Source organism: Misgurnus anguillicaudatus, chromosome 23 (assembly GCF_027580225.2).
Source record: "Misgurnus anguillicaudatus chromosome 23, ASM2758022v2, whole genome shotgun sequence".
Lineage (NCBI taxonomy): Eukaryota > Metazoa > Chordata > Actinopteri > Cypriniformes > Cobitidae > Misgurnus > Misgurnus anguillicaudatus.
The window spans coordinates 8,030,460-8,045,000 of record NC_073359.2 but is presented as its reverse complement, the minus strand read 5'-3'; the positions used below and the strand labels follow the sequence as shown (position 1 = coordinate 8,045,000).

Below are 14,541 nucleotides of genomic sequence, written 5' to 3'. Positions count from 1 at the left end.
GTGTGTTTGTATTACGGCTTTGACTATAACTACTTGTTAAGAGGCCATTATTAGGTTATCTAATAGTGATAGTCAATGAAATTTGAACCTAAAAGGTGAAGTTCTGCCATTGTAGCGGGAATCAAATTACATTGAGTGAAGTTTAGAAAGTTTCAATCTTGACATGATTTTCTATTGGTTCTTATTGTTTCTCTGACATCATCTAGGCTGACCTGGCTATTGGATAAACTTTAAAAACGTTTTAAGGTTAGAAAAACAAGTCTGTTAATATCCATTTGTTATTTATAAATACACCAGGGAGGAAAATTGATTGTAAATTTCACGTTGACATAAGTGGTGTTTTTTTTCTTTCTTTCTAAAAACAGAATACTTTTTAGTGGCTGTTCATTTAGATGACAGTAGCTGCGTTTCCATTACAAATTTGCGCAAAACATATGCAATATTTTCTAAAAATCTATTTTTTTTTAAGACCTCTAGAATCGTTTCAATAAAATCAACGACTGATAGTGGATGACAATAACAAAGAGCTTTGGATTGGCTTTGGCTCCACATTAGCAGCTTCTGTTGTGGTTTAACTGAAGCATAAGGAAATCGCGGTTGTCCCGATGAATCTGTTTCGTATTTTCCGTCACCCACATGCGCGCGAGCTTGATGCGAGCACGCATAAACACAAACAGGCTTACGGGCATGCACTCACTCACACTGAATACACATTTAAACAGTTGAGATGTCTGTTTCTCTTTTAAATCCTCCCCCTACCCTAATCGTGAAACAGTTACTTTATGGGAGCGGTCTGTCACCCAGAGAGACTGTCCCAGTGCATTCTGGGTAACACAATCCAGCTGTGCTCAAGAGCTGCTGAAAGAAGTGCGACTATGTGTGTGCGTATTCTCAAAAAAGTAGTGTGACAAAATAATGGTTATTTAGTTAATAATAGAAGTATGTTGATTAAAGGTAGCAACACCTACATTTATACCACACTAGCATTACTAGCATACTAACATACATTGTTTTTGGACTTGTTTATTCAATTAAAGGAAAACACCACAGTTTTTCAATATTTTACTATGTTCTTACCTCAACTTAGATGAATTAATACATACTTATCTTTTGTCAATGCGTGCACTTAATCGTTGCACAGCGCATCGTGAATATGTTAGCAGTTAGTCTAGCCCCATTCATTCCTTAGGATCCAAACAGGGATGAATTTACAAGCCACCAAACCCTTCCATGTTTTCTCTATTTGAGGACTGTTACATGAGTAGTTACACGAGTAAGTATGATGGCACAAAATAAAATGTGACGATTTTTTAAGCAGATAAAAATGAGAACTATATTGTATGGCGGAAGAGCACTTAAAGGGTTAGTCCGTTTTCCTTAAAAAAAATCCTGATGGTTTGCTCGCCACCGTGTCATCCGAAATGTTGATGTCTTTCTTTGTTCAGTCGAGATGGAATACATTCCAGGATTTTTCTGATTTTGATGGACTTTAATGGACCCCAACACATAACAGCCCCAATGCAGTTCAAAACCGCAGCCTCAAAGGACTCCAAACGATCCCAACGAGTCACAAGGGTCCCATCCAGCGAAACGAACGTCATTTTTGGCAAGAAAAATACAAAATATGCACTTTTAAACCACAACTTTTCTTCTTCCTCCGGCTGTGTGACGTGCCAGCGCGACCTCACGTAATTGCGGAAAGGTCACGTGTTACATAAATGAATTGCACATTTGCGGACCATTTTAAACAATAAACTGACACAAAGACATTAATTAGTGTCATTCGACATACAACAACGTCAGAACGGTCCTCTTTGTCCACACTTGTAAACACTGGGGTCTAGTTTCGATACGTCATCCGTGACCTCTTGACGTGATGACGTATTACGTGAGGTCGCACTGGCGCGTCACATAACCGGAGATAGACGAGAAGTTGTGGATTAAAAGTGCATATTTTTTATTTTTCTTGCCAACAATGACAATCGTTTCACTAGATAAGACCCTTATGCCTCGTTTGAGATCGTTTAGAGTCCTTTGAAACTGCAAGTTTAAACTGCATTAAAACTGTTAAGTGTTCGGGTCTATTAAAGTTCATTAAAGTGAGGAGGATCCTGGGATGTTTTCCTAAAAAAACATATTTTCTTCTCGACTGAACAAAGAAAGACATCGGCATTTTGAATGACATGGTGGTGAGTAAATTATCTGGATTTTTTTTAAGAAAATTGACTAATCCTTTAAAAGTAACATCATCACTCCTAACTACTCCCCCTCTCGCTCAAACTTCCGTCAATATTACTGCGCCCTATCTTTCTAAAAACTGCACAACTGTCATGCCAGTTAAACTAGTACAATTAACAGTGTAACTGCTTTTAACTAGTTCTTCACCACACACACCTACCTACACATGCTGTTGAGAGTCTTTTTAAGCATCTGTAAGCTTTCGGTTTCGACCATATTTATTTAAAACTTCACTATTCAAAAGCAGTTATTTAAAGAAAGTATTAAAGGGCTCAAAGGGTGAAGTGACAAACAAAAGCTAGACAAATATGACATTGTATTCAAGCGGGGTCGTTGGAGGTTTATCGTATTGTTTCTCCTCCATTTGTTTTATCTTCCTCTCCAAGTCCTTTCTCTCATCACTGAGTAATACTCAAACTCTACAAAAGTAGTGAGGAGGAATGCAAACGGATGTTATGCGAGTTTTTATTCGACCTGGCATTGATTCACCATTCACAGCTTTTAAATAAAACCAAACTGAGCCAAACCCTGAGGGAATGCGGTTATGTGTGTATTGGAAAGATACCTGTCTATTCATTTTTGGGTGTGTGTACGCATGCCACCGCTCTTTTGTATGTATTCTTGTGTTTGTCGGACATATAAGGTCAGAAAGAGTTTAAGGAGATTGAACGTAATGAACCTGTTGAGGTTGTATTTCATTGTTTATGTTTGATAAAACCTCACCTATATTCAGGCTGTCTGGGGACTCACAATGAAACATGATATGGCATATCAGGATATAATGTCCTCAGTTATATTTAATTTAACTAACACTTTGTCAGATGTTTCACCTAAAATTCTAAAACGTAAATAAAACTAGACAAAAGAGACATTAATGTCTGTGTAATCCAGGTTTAAGTCTTATAATCTAATCTAAAGTTTGCTTCTGCGTCATGACTTCCACCAGTCAATATTAAAGGATAACACCACAGTTTTTCAATATTTTACTATGTTCTTACCTCAACTTAGATGATATAATACATCCCTTTCTTTTTTTATGCGTGCACTTAATCTTTATACAGCGCGTCATGAATGTGTTAGCATTTAGCCTAGCCCCATTCATTCCTTAGGATCCAAACAGGGATGAATTTAGAAGCCACCAAATACTTCCATGTTTCCCTATTTAAAGACTCTTCCATGAGTAGTTACACGAGTAAGTATGATGGCACAAGTATGGAGTAGTCAGGAGTGATGATGTTACTGCGCGCCGAGGTCGAAGTGCTGCAAACTAAGTGCTTTTCCGCCATACAATATAGTTCTCTTTTTTATCCGCTTAAAAAAGATTTTATTTTGTGCCACCATACTTGCTCGTGTAACTACTTATGTAGCAGTCTTTAAATAAGGAAAACATGGAAGTGTTTGGTGGTTTCTGGATTCATCCCTGTTTGGATCCTAAGGAATTAATAGGGCTAGGCTAAATGCTAACACAGTCACAACGTGTTGTACAAAGATTAAGTGCACGCATTGAAAAAAGATAGTTATGTATAAATTTGTCTAAGTTGAGGTAAGAACATAGTAAAATATTGAAAAACTGTGGTGTTTTCCTTTAAAGATATCAAGGTTATATTTTATTTACATTATATAGGATGATTTTATGTAAAATCAAAATGCTGGGTTTTCACAATTATTGACATGCATGCCGTAAGAGTACAGGGCTGTAAATTGTATTCGGAGAGCATTGTTAAAGGTGACATAGAATGATTGAACGGGGTATTTATCCTTGTTCTGTGATGTGACATGTAGACAAAGATTTTTTTGTTTGGGTCTGTAATGCCTTCGAAGCTTCCTAAAAACCTCTCTCAAATAGCTCTATTAGGGTGGGGGATTTTAAACAAGTGGTTTTGCACCTATTTGGCTTACTGGCTTAACTTGCAATCACATTACTGATTGGCTGACTTTGCTGCCACTCAAAAAATGTAGCCAATTATTTTAAAGTGGAGGGGCAGTGAGATGCCTGTGATGTCATAAGCATCAGTTTTTCAGATTGGGCCGTTTTCTGGCTGACATTTCTAAAAGAGGAATTTCTATTAGACTGAGATGTTTAGCATGGTTAGCACTTTTTGTATTTTCGTGAATGCGGATAGACTACCATTATTCAACAAAGACAAGGTAAAAATGGTTTTTCATTCTCTGTCCCCTTTAAGATAGTTTTGGGCTTGAAGAACTTGATGAGAAATGTTCTCACTGCAGATCTTACTGTCAGTCAACAGCTCGGCTAAAACAAGGCTTTTAAACTTGAATCTGAAAAGAAAATAAAGAAATGAGACAAATCTCTATAGGATCTCCACTGGAGTCCCTTGCAACCCACTGGAGGCCCCATCCCCTCTGTGAAGATGGATTTTTAAAGTTATTGCAAAATTCCTGCCGTGCCGGTAGGATTGTGCATGTAGAAAAAAAGAACGCAAGGAGGGTAGGAGAAGACGAGAGAAAAAGGGAGGGTATCACCCATACTTTTAAGCTTCTTGCCAAAAGTCAAGCGACCTGCAGAGGGTTCAAACAGAATATCCCAGAAAGTGAAAAATGTTTTCATAAGATTTCAGTAAAGCGTTTTGGTTGCAATGAAAGTTGCATTACAACATTTTTTAAAAGTTACAAGAACACTCCCAGTTAATAAAACAAAACTCTTCAGATAATCCCTTGAAAATACCTTTTAAGCATGTTTAACAATGAAAACGTTGAAAAACCTTAAACCTCTCACAAATGTTGAGATTTTGCTTTGTTTCAAGTACAACGAACTGTGATAACAAACAGTACAACCAGGACAAAACAATGTTTGTAGAATGCTGTTGTCATTTCAAGTGGGCAGCATAAAAGAAAAATGTGACCCTGTCTGTGTAATCCAGAGATTAGGAGCATCAAAGTTTGATTTTAACTCATTCACTGCCAGCATTTTTCTGTGATTTTCACAAGTTTCACAAAATGCCTTCCAGGAAAAATTTTTTCTATAAATATATAAACATACAAAAATATTAAAATGAAAGAACAGACCCTCTTCTTTCAAACAAACAAAACTGGAAAAAAGTTTCATCCTATCTTCATTTGCTCTCTTTTTATAACTTCTTAAATATGGGTTTCTTCAAAAATACCTAATTTTGAGCAAAAAGCTGAGATAATTGCTTTTTTGTAAAGGAACTTTGTTAAGAGATCAGATTCAGAACGATTATCAAAACATACACAAAGTGCAAAATGTTGGATTCGTTTTTGCAATTTTTTATAAATTTGGGTAAGATAATAGCGTCTAGTGGATAATAGCGGAATTACGGATTACCGTAAAAACCCACCAGGGAAGCGTTATTGACAGGGAAATATTTTCTCTTAATTGACAAGATAACTCGTCAATGGCGGGAAAAGAGTTAATTATTTATTTCAATCTTTGACATACTCAGATATTAAAGATATCAAGGTAATATTTTCACAGACTTAAAAACATTAAATCACAACAAAATGACTTTAGATGGGTTTTAACAGGCAGGGTCACATATTACCAGGGGTGCACATAACTGGTGCGCAAATAAAATGTAAAAATGTGCACAAGGCTTATGCGTACCAAAGTTGCTGGAATTTTATTACATAAGTGACCTAATTTACTGCAACATAAGTGTATCATTGGTAAGATAATTTTTGTGTGTTGTTAGCAGCGATGCAACAGTCACTGGCCCTAATGGACAGTTTAAATATTTAAGATTTCAATACTTTACTCACGCGTGGTTTGATAAGTTTTGTTTGCGCGCACCTGTAAAGCGCGAGCGCGATTCGCATCTCAAGGCTTTAGAGTACAAGCAAATGATAAAGACAGCAGGCAAATGCCAACTGAGTTTGTTTTCTTGCACTTGATTATAGTAGTAAAAGTCTTTTTCACATTAAATAAATATAAGCAATTGAGAAATGAAATGTGTCTGTTACAATATATAGGATCCATGCATTTAAAGTGACAGAACACCAAGCATTTTTTAAGTATAAGGGTCAGTGACAAAAACGGTTTGGCAAGATGAGAAATAAAAAATAAAAATAATAATAATTTTTGTTTTAAAAGCATGCATCAGGTATATTTCAATGCACATAGAGTATTTTTACATTTGGAAGTGGAAGTTACATTTATATTACAGTTATTTTACATTTTTATGAAAGTTAAGACTGAATGGACCTAAAAATGTCAAATAAAGTAACCGCCAATTGCGCCAAAGAATAAGAAATATGAAATATTTTATCCACCTTGATGGCATGTAAGCGTAATCATCAAAAAAAAATTAATATAATTTTATTAGTTATTACTAAATGTAAATTTTAATGTAATATTTGTCCGGACATATGCTGAAAACAGCTCTGTTTTCTAAATAATCTTTGACAAATTATGTAAATAAATGTATGTAAACAATCATGTTACATTAAACTAGATTATTATATTTTATTCCACATTTTTTATGAATATATTTATATTTTCATTTAAAGGTGCAGTGTGTAATTTTTAGAAGGATCTTTTGACAAAAATGCAAAATAATATCCAAAACTATATTATCAGGGGTGTATAAAGACCTTTTAATAATGAACCGTTATGTTTTTATTACCTTAGAATGAGACGTTTTTATCTACATACATGGAGGGTCCCTTTACGTGGAAGTCGCCATTTTGTGCCGCCATGTTTCTACAGAAGCCCTTAACAGACAAACTGTCTCCAACGATTACATGTTTTTTGGGTGATGGCTACCGTAGCTTTTCTATGCGTTTCATAAGCGTTTCATAGTTATACGAGCAAGTTTGGTGGTATATATAACATATAGTTCCTCTTTTAAATCCACTTAGAAAAGCGCTACGTTTTATTTTGTACCACCAAACTTGCTCGTATAACTACTCGTCTTAAATAGGAACAACGTTGATGTGTTTGGTCACTTCTAACTTTATCTCTAAATGGTACCATTGAATGAATGGGGCTAAGCTAAATGCTATCGTAGCGTCGCAGCGCGCTCCAGCGCTTACGTGCACGCACACAGATGATAGAGAGATGTATCAACAATTCTTAATTAAGGTAATAACATATTTTAATATTGAAAATGAGTGGACTATTCCTTTAAAACTTGACTATTCTTTAGTTACATTGTTATGCAGTGCCTGAAAATAGTCCCCTGCCATTTAAAGTTACCAGGGGGACTATTTTTCGCTGATGCGTATTGTGCCTTCTGCAGCCATGTTACGGCAGCAAAGTCCATGATTATTACGCAGAATGAGAGTATAGTTCATAGCCATATCTGCCTAGAAAATCTCATTTTTAATTTTCCGTCAGTCTTAGTACATGATGTGGCTGCGGAGGAGTCAAGTTTTAAATAGGAAAAATGTTGAAACTCTTATTTTTTAGCGGGATGCTAAATGGTCTAATCAGATTCAATGGATTATGCTAAGCTATGCTAAAATTGGTACTGCCAGACACGAAGATCAGCTGAATGGATTCCAAAACGGTAAAAATCAAATGTTTAACTCTAGGGGAGCAGGAAAATTTGTATATTTTCAAAAAAAGTGTAGTGTCCCTTTAAATACCCCCAGGGTATACAAACCTCTGTGCCGGTTTCACGGACAGGGCTTATCCTAGTCCCAGACTAAAATGCATGTTTGAGCTGTTTTAAAAACATCTTGTACCGACTAATTTTAACATATATCAGTGACATTGTTTTGTGTCAAGATGTACACCTGTAACGTTAGGTTTGTTTGTAAAAACTTCTTAAATATCCTAATATAAATAAGGCCTAGTCGTGGATTAATCTAAACCCTGTCCACGAAACCACTCATAGACGCACACACAGGAATAACAATGTCCTCCATCTATTTATACTGTATGTGGAGTATGTGGAAGCGTGGCATTTATTTGAAAAAGAAGGCAGGGTTTTAATTATTGTAAACACTGGAAAGTATTAAGCCTGTGTATGTTTGCATGTGTGTGTGCTAAGCACCCTTACTGTTAAGACGCTGGGTGGCCTGCACACATGTTAGGATGAGGTTTAAACTCTTTGAGATGAACTCATTAGGCAAACAGTGGAAAGAATGAGATTGATTCTCACTTATAGCCTGGCAGGTCAACAGACACTTGGTCAACCACCCCATAAACCACTGCCATTGTTGGATCTGGTAATGAAGGAATATAATAGTAATAGTTAAGACAAGTTACTTAGCAACCCCACATTTTTTGTTAAAGCGCACCATAATATTCTGTCACGTCAACTCTTTGAATGTCCATCCATATTTGGCTAATTGCTATAAATAGGACAAATTTTGTTAGCATGAAAACCTAATGTAATGTAAAGTATCTAAACTATTTTAAACATATGTACTACCATCAGGTATGTAATATTAATATCGGATTCTGTTTTATTTTTTGTATTCCAGGTTTTATTACAAAAGGCCAGACACAGATCGACAATGCGGCTCCTATTTTCCCTGTCTCATCTCATTTTGTTTCAACTGCTGTGTTGGTCTCTGAGCAACGGATGTCCTCAGAATTGCACGTGTAGCCCCGATGGCTACAATTTCTGCATCAACCGTAAATTAGACAACATTCCTCAAGGTCTCCCCTCCAACACCAAAAAACTCTACCTGTTTCAAAACAACATCAACACCTTGCAACAGCAGGGTTTTGTACAGCTTGGGGAGCTACGATTGCTGGACCTGAGTCAGAACGTCCTCAGTGAAATCCCTGATAGGGTCTTCAGTTCATTGTCCTCCTTACACAACCTTGATCTGTCTTCAAACCGCATCACCCATATTTACAAAGACAGTTTTACTGGGTTGGTTAACCTGGAAAGGCTGTATCTCTACAACAACATCATTCAGAGTATTCACCCAGCTGCTTTTGAAGGACTGGAGAACCTACTGGAGCTAAAGCTTCAGGGAAATCAGATCAGTGTGTTGCCAGCTCTAGCACTGCCCAAACTGCTGCTCTTGGATCTAAGTCATAACACTATCCCACCACCTGGACCTGATGATCTACAAACGCCACACCTTGAGTCCCTTAAAATAGCTGGACTGCGTCTGAGCAGTCTGGATGAGGGACTGTTAAAAAGCCTGGCGAACTTGCATGTTCTGGATGTTTCTCAGAACCAGCTTGTGGGGATACAATCTACTCTCAAGGCAATGACAGGCCTACAACGTCTTAATTTGGCTGGAAACCCTTTGGGCTCCCTTAGCAAAGAAGACTTTGAAAATCTGAGTAATCTGGTAGAACTCGACTTGAGCAACCTTAATTTGCAAGGGTTCCCTGAAGGCTTCTTTACCATTTTCCCCAAACTTGAGACACTCGCTGTGGCTGAAAACCCCTTTAACTGCATCTGTCCCCTGGCATTGTTTCCAGCATGGGTGATGGATTCAAAAGTTCAGTTGTTGAGAATGGAGGAGACTCGTTGCCACTTTCCTCCGATCAATTCAGGAAAAGTTTTAGCAAAGTTGGAGCACAAGGATTTTGGCTGCCCAACGATGACTATTGAATTAACAAGTGCAAGGACTAGGACCACCAATAAGCCATCAAACCCCACCACACAGTCAAGTACAACGCATGCCATTCCCCCTCCACCACAAAGTGAGGTGCACTCCACAGAACTAGACAGTCACCCTCCTTTCCAGACCACTCCCTTGCCCACCAACTTTAAAGAAGAAGTGCTAATGTGCCCTCCCAACATCTGTTTAAATGGTGGAACATGCATGTTTGACTCAAATGGGAAAATGATTTGCCTGTGTCCACCTCACACGTCAGGACCCTACTGCGAAAGTCAAAATGAAGCTCAGCCTCCCCCAGCTTCCCCAAGAATTTCCATTGAGACCATTGCTACAGTCCAGCCCAAAACAATCAGCTCCCATCATGTAACCAGCACTTCCATTACATTAGACCTTCACCGCTACATAGAGTCACGACCACACATCCGTGGGATTCGCTTGACTTATAAGAACTTGTCCGGCCCTGACCGCAGGCCTATGCAGCTAAATGTCCCTGCATTCTACCACGAGTACACGCTTAGAGGGCTTCAACCTAACAGCACCTATTCCGTATGTGCAAGCCCACTGGGGGAACCTACTCATGCTTCCATTGCTGCATGCATGGAGACTCACACAGCAGAAAGCCGGACATACCATGAGCCCACCGTTGACAAGACCGAACCATCATCCCCCCTTATACCCATCATGGTAGCTGTGGCTGTGGTGATAATTGCAGCAGTTGTAGCCACTGTGTTGATCATCCACTGCAGGAAGAAGTCCAAGGCTGCAGTAGATCTGCATTTACATGAAACATCCCCTCTTGAGTTGGAAGGAGTAAAGGCAAGTCTAGAGAATGGGGTGACACATACAAAGCAACCCGATATCACCAATTGCCCACACTTAGTCCTAAACGGTTTGGATTATGAAGCACCATTAATACAAGGACAATGTCCGTCTAATAACAATGTAGGCGGCATGAAACCCTCATACATGTAAAAGCCATAATGTGCTATTCATACCTCCAGTCCATAATAGAGCGCAATACTGTGCTCCATGACTCCTGCGGGCGGGTGCGATGCAGATACTAAGTAGACCCTGATGGGTTGGTGAACATTTGAATGCATCCCAGCCAAATGCCTTTTTCGTACTGACTTTCAGTATTCAAACTAGGTGCATTTCTGTCATTTTCTTCCAAAAATGTTAGATCTAAATGAGAACTTCTCTCAAATGAAAGAAATGTCCCTGGGATATAAAACAAGTCGCTTTTGAGGTAGCTCCTTAACTGTGTAGCTGGACCTTATGGATACGAGTCAAGATATCTTGCCTGGACGCCTGGACTTTTCAGTCCAGAGAATATTGCACTGATCAAAAACACTGGGACTGTGCCTAAGGGGTGCTTGTTAGCCTTACCTCTTGGAAGATGCTACAAAGTGGTTTCGAGCAGCATCAAAGCATCCCTCTTTTCCCTTTACCCCATCCGTCCTGCACATGAGATTATTTGCTGTGAAAAACCCATAATGAAGTGACACTTTTCTACTTTTAGTTTGTACAGTTTATGTTAAATCTGATGTTTTATTAATGTCTGCTTTTGTATTTTTAAATGCCTTTTTTTCTGTTTATTTCTGTTGAAACCAGGGTCCAAAATGTACACTTACCAAGAGTAAATTTGGCTTTTAGGAGCAAATGAAATGGAAATGGTTCAACAAGAGATTGAGACTGGCTCATCTCATATCATACTTTAAGAAAATTATGTAGAAATCACATTCCCATGAGGACAAAACTATATATAGGATGTGAAATATTTTAGTACTAGGTACTAGTAAGTAAGAAATGTTTATGGCAGGTACATTCCCTAACCATTACCAAATGTTAATTTTGGATCCTGCAAATGACTAAATGTCTTTTCTTTCCTTCTCCTGACCTTAAAAATAAACTGACTATACATGTGCTAAGTCTGCATGTCGCTGTCCAGCCAACGTCTGGCAATGAAACACTTTGCGAGACTATAAACACCCACAGTCATTTTGACCTCAAACAAATTCCACACACATGCACTAACAAACAGGCAAGTACTATATATGGAGATGGATAACAAACACTTTCAACAAAGCTGTTTTTTGACGTGCCAACTTTCTAAAAATGTCCCGTAGCCATGATATAAACGAGAGAGAATCTAGGGAGCAAGGCTTTAAAGCCTTTAAAGTTTTGTTGTTGTATGTGTTGCCAAACTGAGCCCAGTTTATGCCACAACCAAACCAGATGGCTCTGATCACTAGACTATAGAAACATACAAAAGTGCTGGTGGTGCCATGGTATCAGATGGTAATACCATGGTACTTTGATATATGCATACAGTGTATCTTAAAATAGGATTACCATGGTATTTTTGTGTCCAATCAAAAACTGAGAAGTGTAATTATATTGTGCCCCTGAAGTGGTTAATTTAAAGAACCAAATCCTTTAATTTTGAAAGAAAAAAAGAATCATGGTATACTGTCAGAACAAATGGTCAAAAATTTTACATTTAAGTACAGATTTTTATATATGAAGAGTTTGGTTCCAAAACGCGATAAACGCCATTTAAAAAAATTACCGCCAAAATCAGTATTGTATCAGGTCAGTATTAAAAAGTAAATTCTTAATTTTACGGAAAATCCAATATCCACCGTATTATGTCATTTTTTCTCCTTTTTTCCCAAAACGCGATAAACGCCACTTCTCTTTTTCTGCAGAATGCAATAAATCCGCTCCACAAATCACAGCGCACCATTCCACGCATTGTAAACAACAATGGCGGCGCTTAAAATACACACAGAATCCTAGTTTTCCTCATCTACTTTGTACTTCGTGATCGACAAACAAACAAAAACAAAATAATACTTTTGATGGCACTGATAAACCTGTGGTGGTTTTCTGTGACGGGGAAGAAACGTAAGCCATCAAAATCGAATAATTTACGCGCGAGGCACTCGGGCGAAGGAAAAATGCCGGCTGTTGCTTGTTCTCCCAACAGCCTCAAGCTTCTGTCATGCTAACACATTGACCCCAGAGGATCTTATGAAAAACTTTCCATTATTTTACTCAAAGTCAACGAAAATCGAGCAGGACCAAAACATTTTACAGCTGATCGCTGTCAAAAAAGTTTAGCGACGACGTCCCAAGGATGACCGCAGCAATGACAGTGTTCTTAATATGACAAAGTAAGTGTTTTGATTAATGCCATTAATGTTTTTTTTTTTTAATCAGTGTAAACCACTAGTCAACTAAATGAATATAACATGGTAAAGATTAATGCACATTTATATATTGATTCAATAGATTTATAGCATTTTGTAAAAAACACTTGTCGTGGATTTATTGCATTTTGTGGAAAAATAATCTGTTTTTATAATAAATCAAATTATGGATTTGCATTTTTTTATGTTTTTACAAGCCTAAAGATGCTATGTGAAAGTTTGTAACAGAAAATAGTGGTTTTCATCTCATCACTTTCTTGGTATAGAAAACACATTTTTACCCAAATTAGTCAAAATAAATTGCGTTTTGGAACCAAACTCTTCATATTTAATACCAATATGTACTTTTGGGGTACTATTATGTATTTTTTACTTTTGGAAAAGGGTACTGCTCCAGTTACAGCTAGTGACCATTTTGTCTGACAGTGTATGTTTATTTTTATAAAAGGAGATTGATTTCAGTGACTGAAAAGAAAGATTGAATGTTTTATTGTGGAATTGCACGGTTATGTGCATTATCTACTAGTTGTGTAAGGAATGGAGGCAAAACTCAAATCGACATTTTCCCCAATGGCAACAATCTTGTTTTTAATATTTATGACAGTATGAAGTATGTGCACTGAAGACGCCAGCGCTTAGCACATCCAAACATTCAAACTGGAAAGAGAAGCAACTTTACACAGCATGACGGGCTTCAGATATTTGAAACATTTTCAAACCTCTTTCAAGTTCCATGCTTACTTTGGGATGATTGTTGTTTTTGTCTTTTATTGTGCACAAAGCCAAGTTTTGTATTTTTTATTTTTGGATGTAAAAATGTGTATTCTTTTTTGAAATCTGTTGAAAAAATAAAAAAGAAAAAATCAGAGTGCTGTGCTTGTTCTTTCAATCTGATCTTCTGATTGACTGCAAGCTCTTAAAGGGACAGTTCACCCAAAAATATAAATTCGATCATATTTTATTCACCCTAAAAACCTGTATACACTTCTGTGTTCTTCTGAACACAAGTTGAGATATTTCGAGAATGTTTGTTACCAAGCAGACCTGGGGCACTATTGACTCCCATAATTGGAAAAATAATGCTATGGAAGTGAATGGTGCCCCAGATCTCTTTTTCAAAATTATCTTAAATTGTTTTCAGCAGAACAAAGAAATGTATACAGGTTTTGAACAACTTGGGGATGAGTAAGTGATTACAAAATTTGGTTTCTTTTCTGAACTATCCCTTAAAAGTTTTTATGTAATTTAACAGAACTGTTCAGAAGTTAGAAGCTTAAAGGATTAGTCCATTTTCTAAAAAAAATCCAGATAGTTTGACCGCCACCATGTCATCCGGGATGTTGATGTCTTTCTTTGTTCAGTCCAGAAGAAATTATGTTTTTTGAGGAAAACATTCCAGGATTTTTCTCATTTTAATGGACTTTAATGGACCCCAACACTTAACAGTTTTAATGCAGTTTAAAATTGCAGTTTCAAATGACTCTAAACGATCTCAAACGAGGCATAAGAGTCTTATCTAGTGAAACGATTGTCATTTTTGGCAAGAAAAATTTAAATATGCACTTTTAAACCACAA

At 37.3% G+C, this 14,541-nt stretch overlaps 1 protein-coding gene across 1 annotated transcript in view; it reads left to right on the top strand.

The window, feature by feature from the left end:
• Window positions 1-13,831, top strand: part of vasna (vasorin a) — a 24,519-nt gene extending 10,688 nt beyond the window's left edge. The window contains exon 2 of the mRNA XM_055218126.2: window positions 8,650-13,831. Coding sequence (XP_055074101.2) covers window positions 8,683-10,725 — 2,043 coding nt within the window. The 5' untranslated portion in view covers window positions 8,650-8,682 and the 3' untranslated portion in view covers window positions 10,726-13,831. The remainder of the gene's footprint in view (window positions 1-8,649) is intronic.
• The last annotated feature ends 710 nt before the right edge of the window (window positions 13,832-14,541 follow it).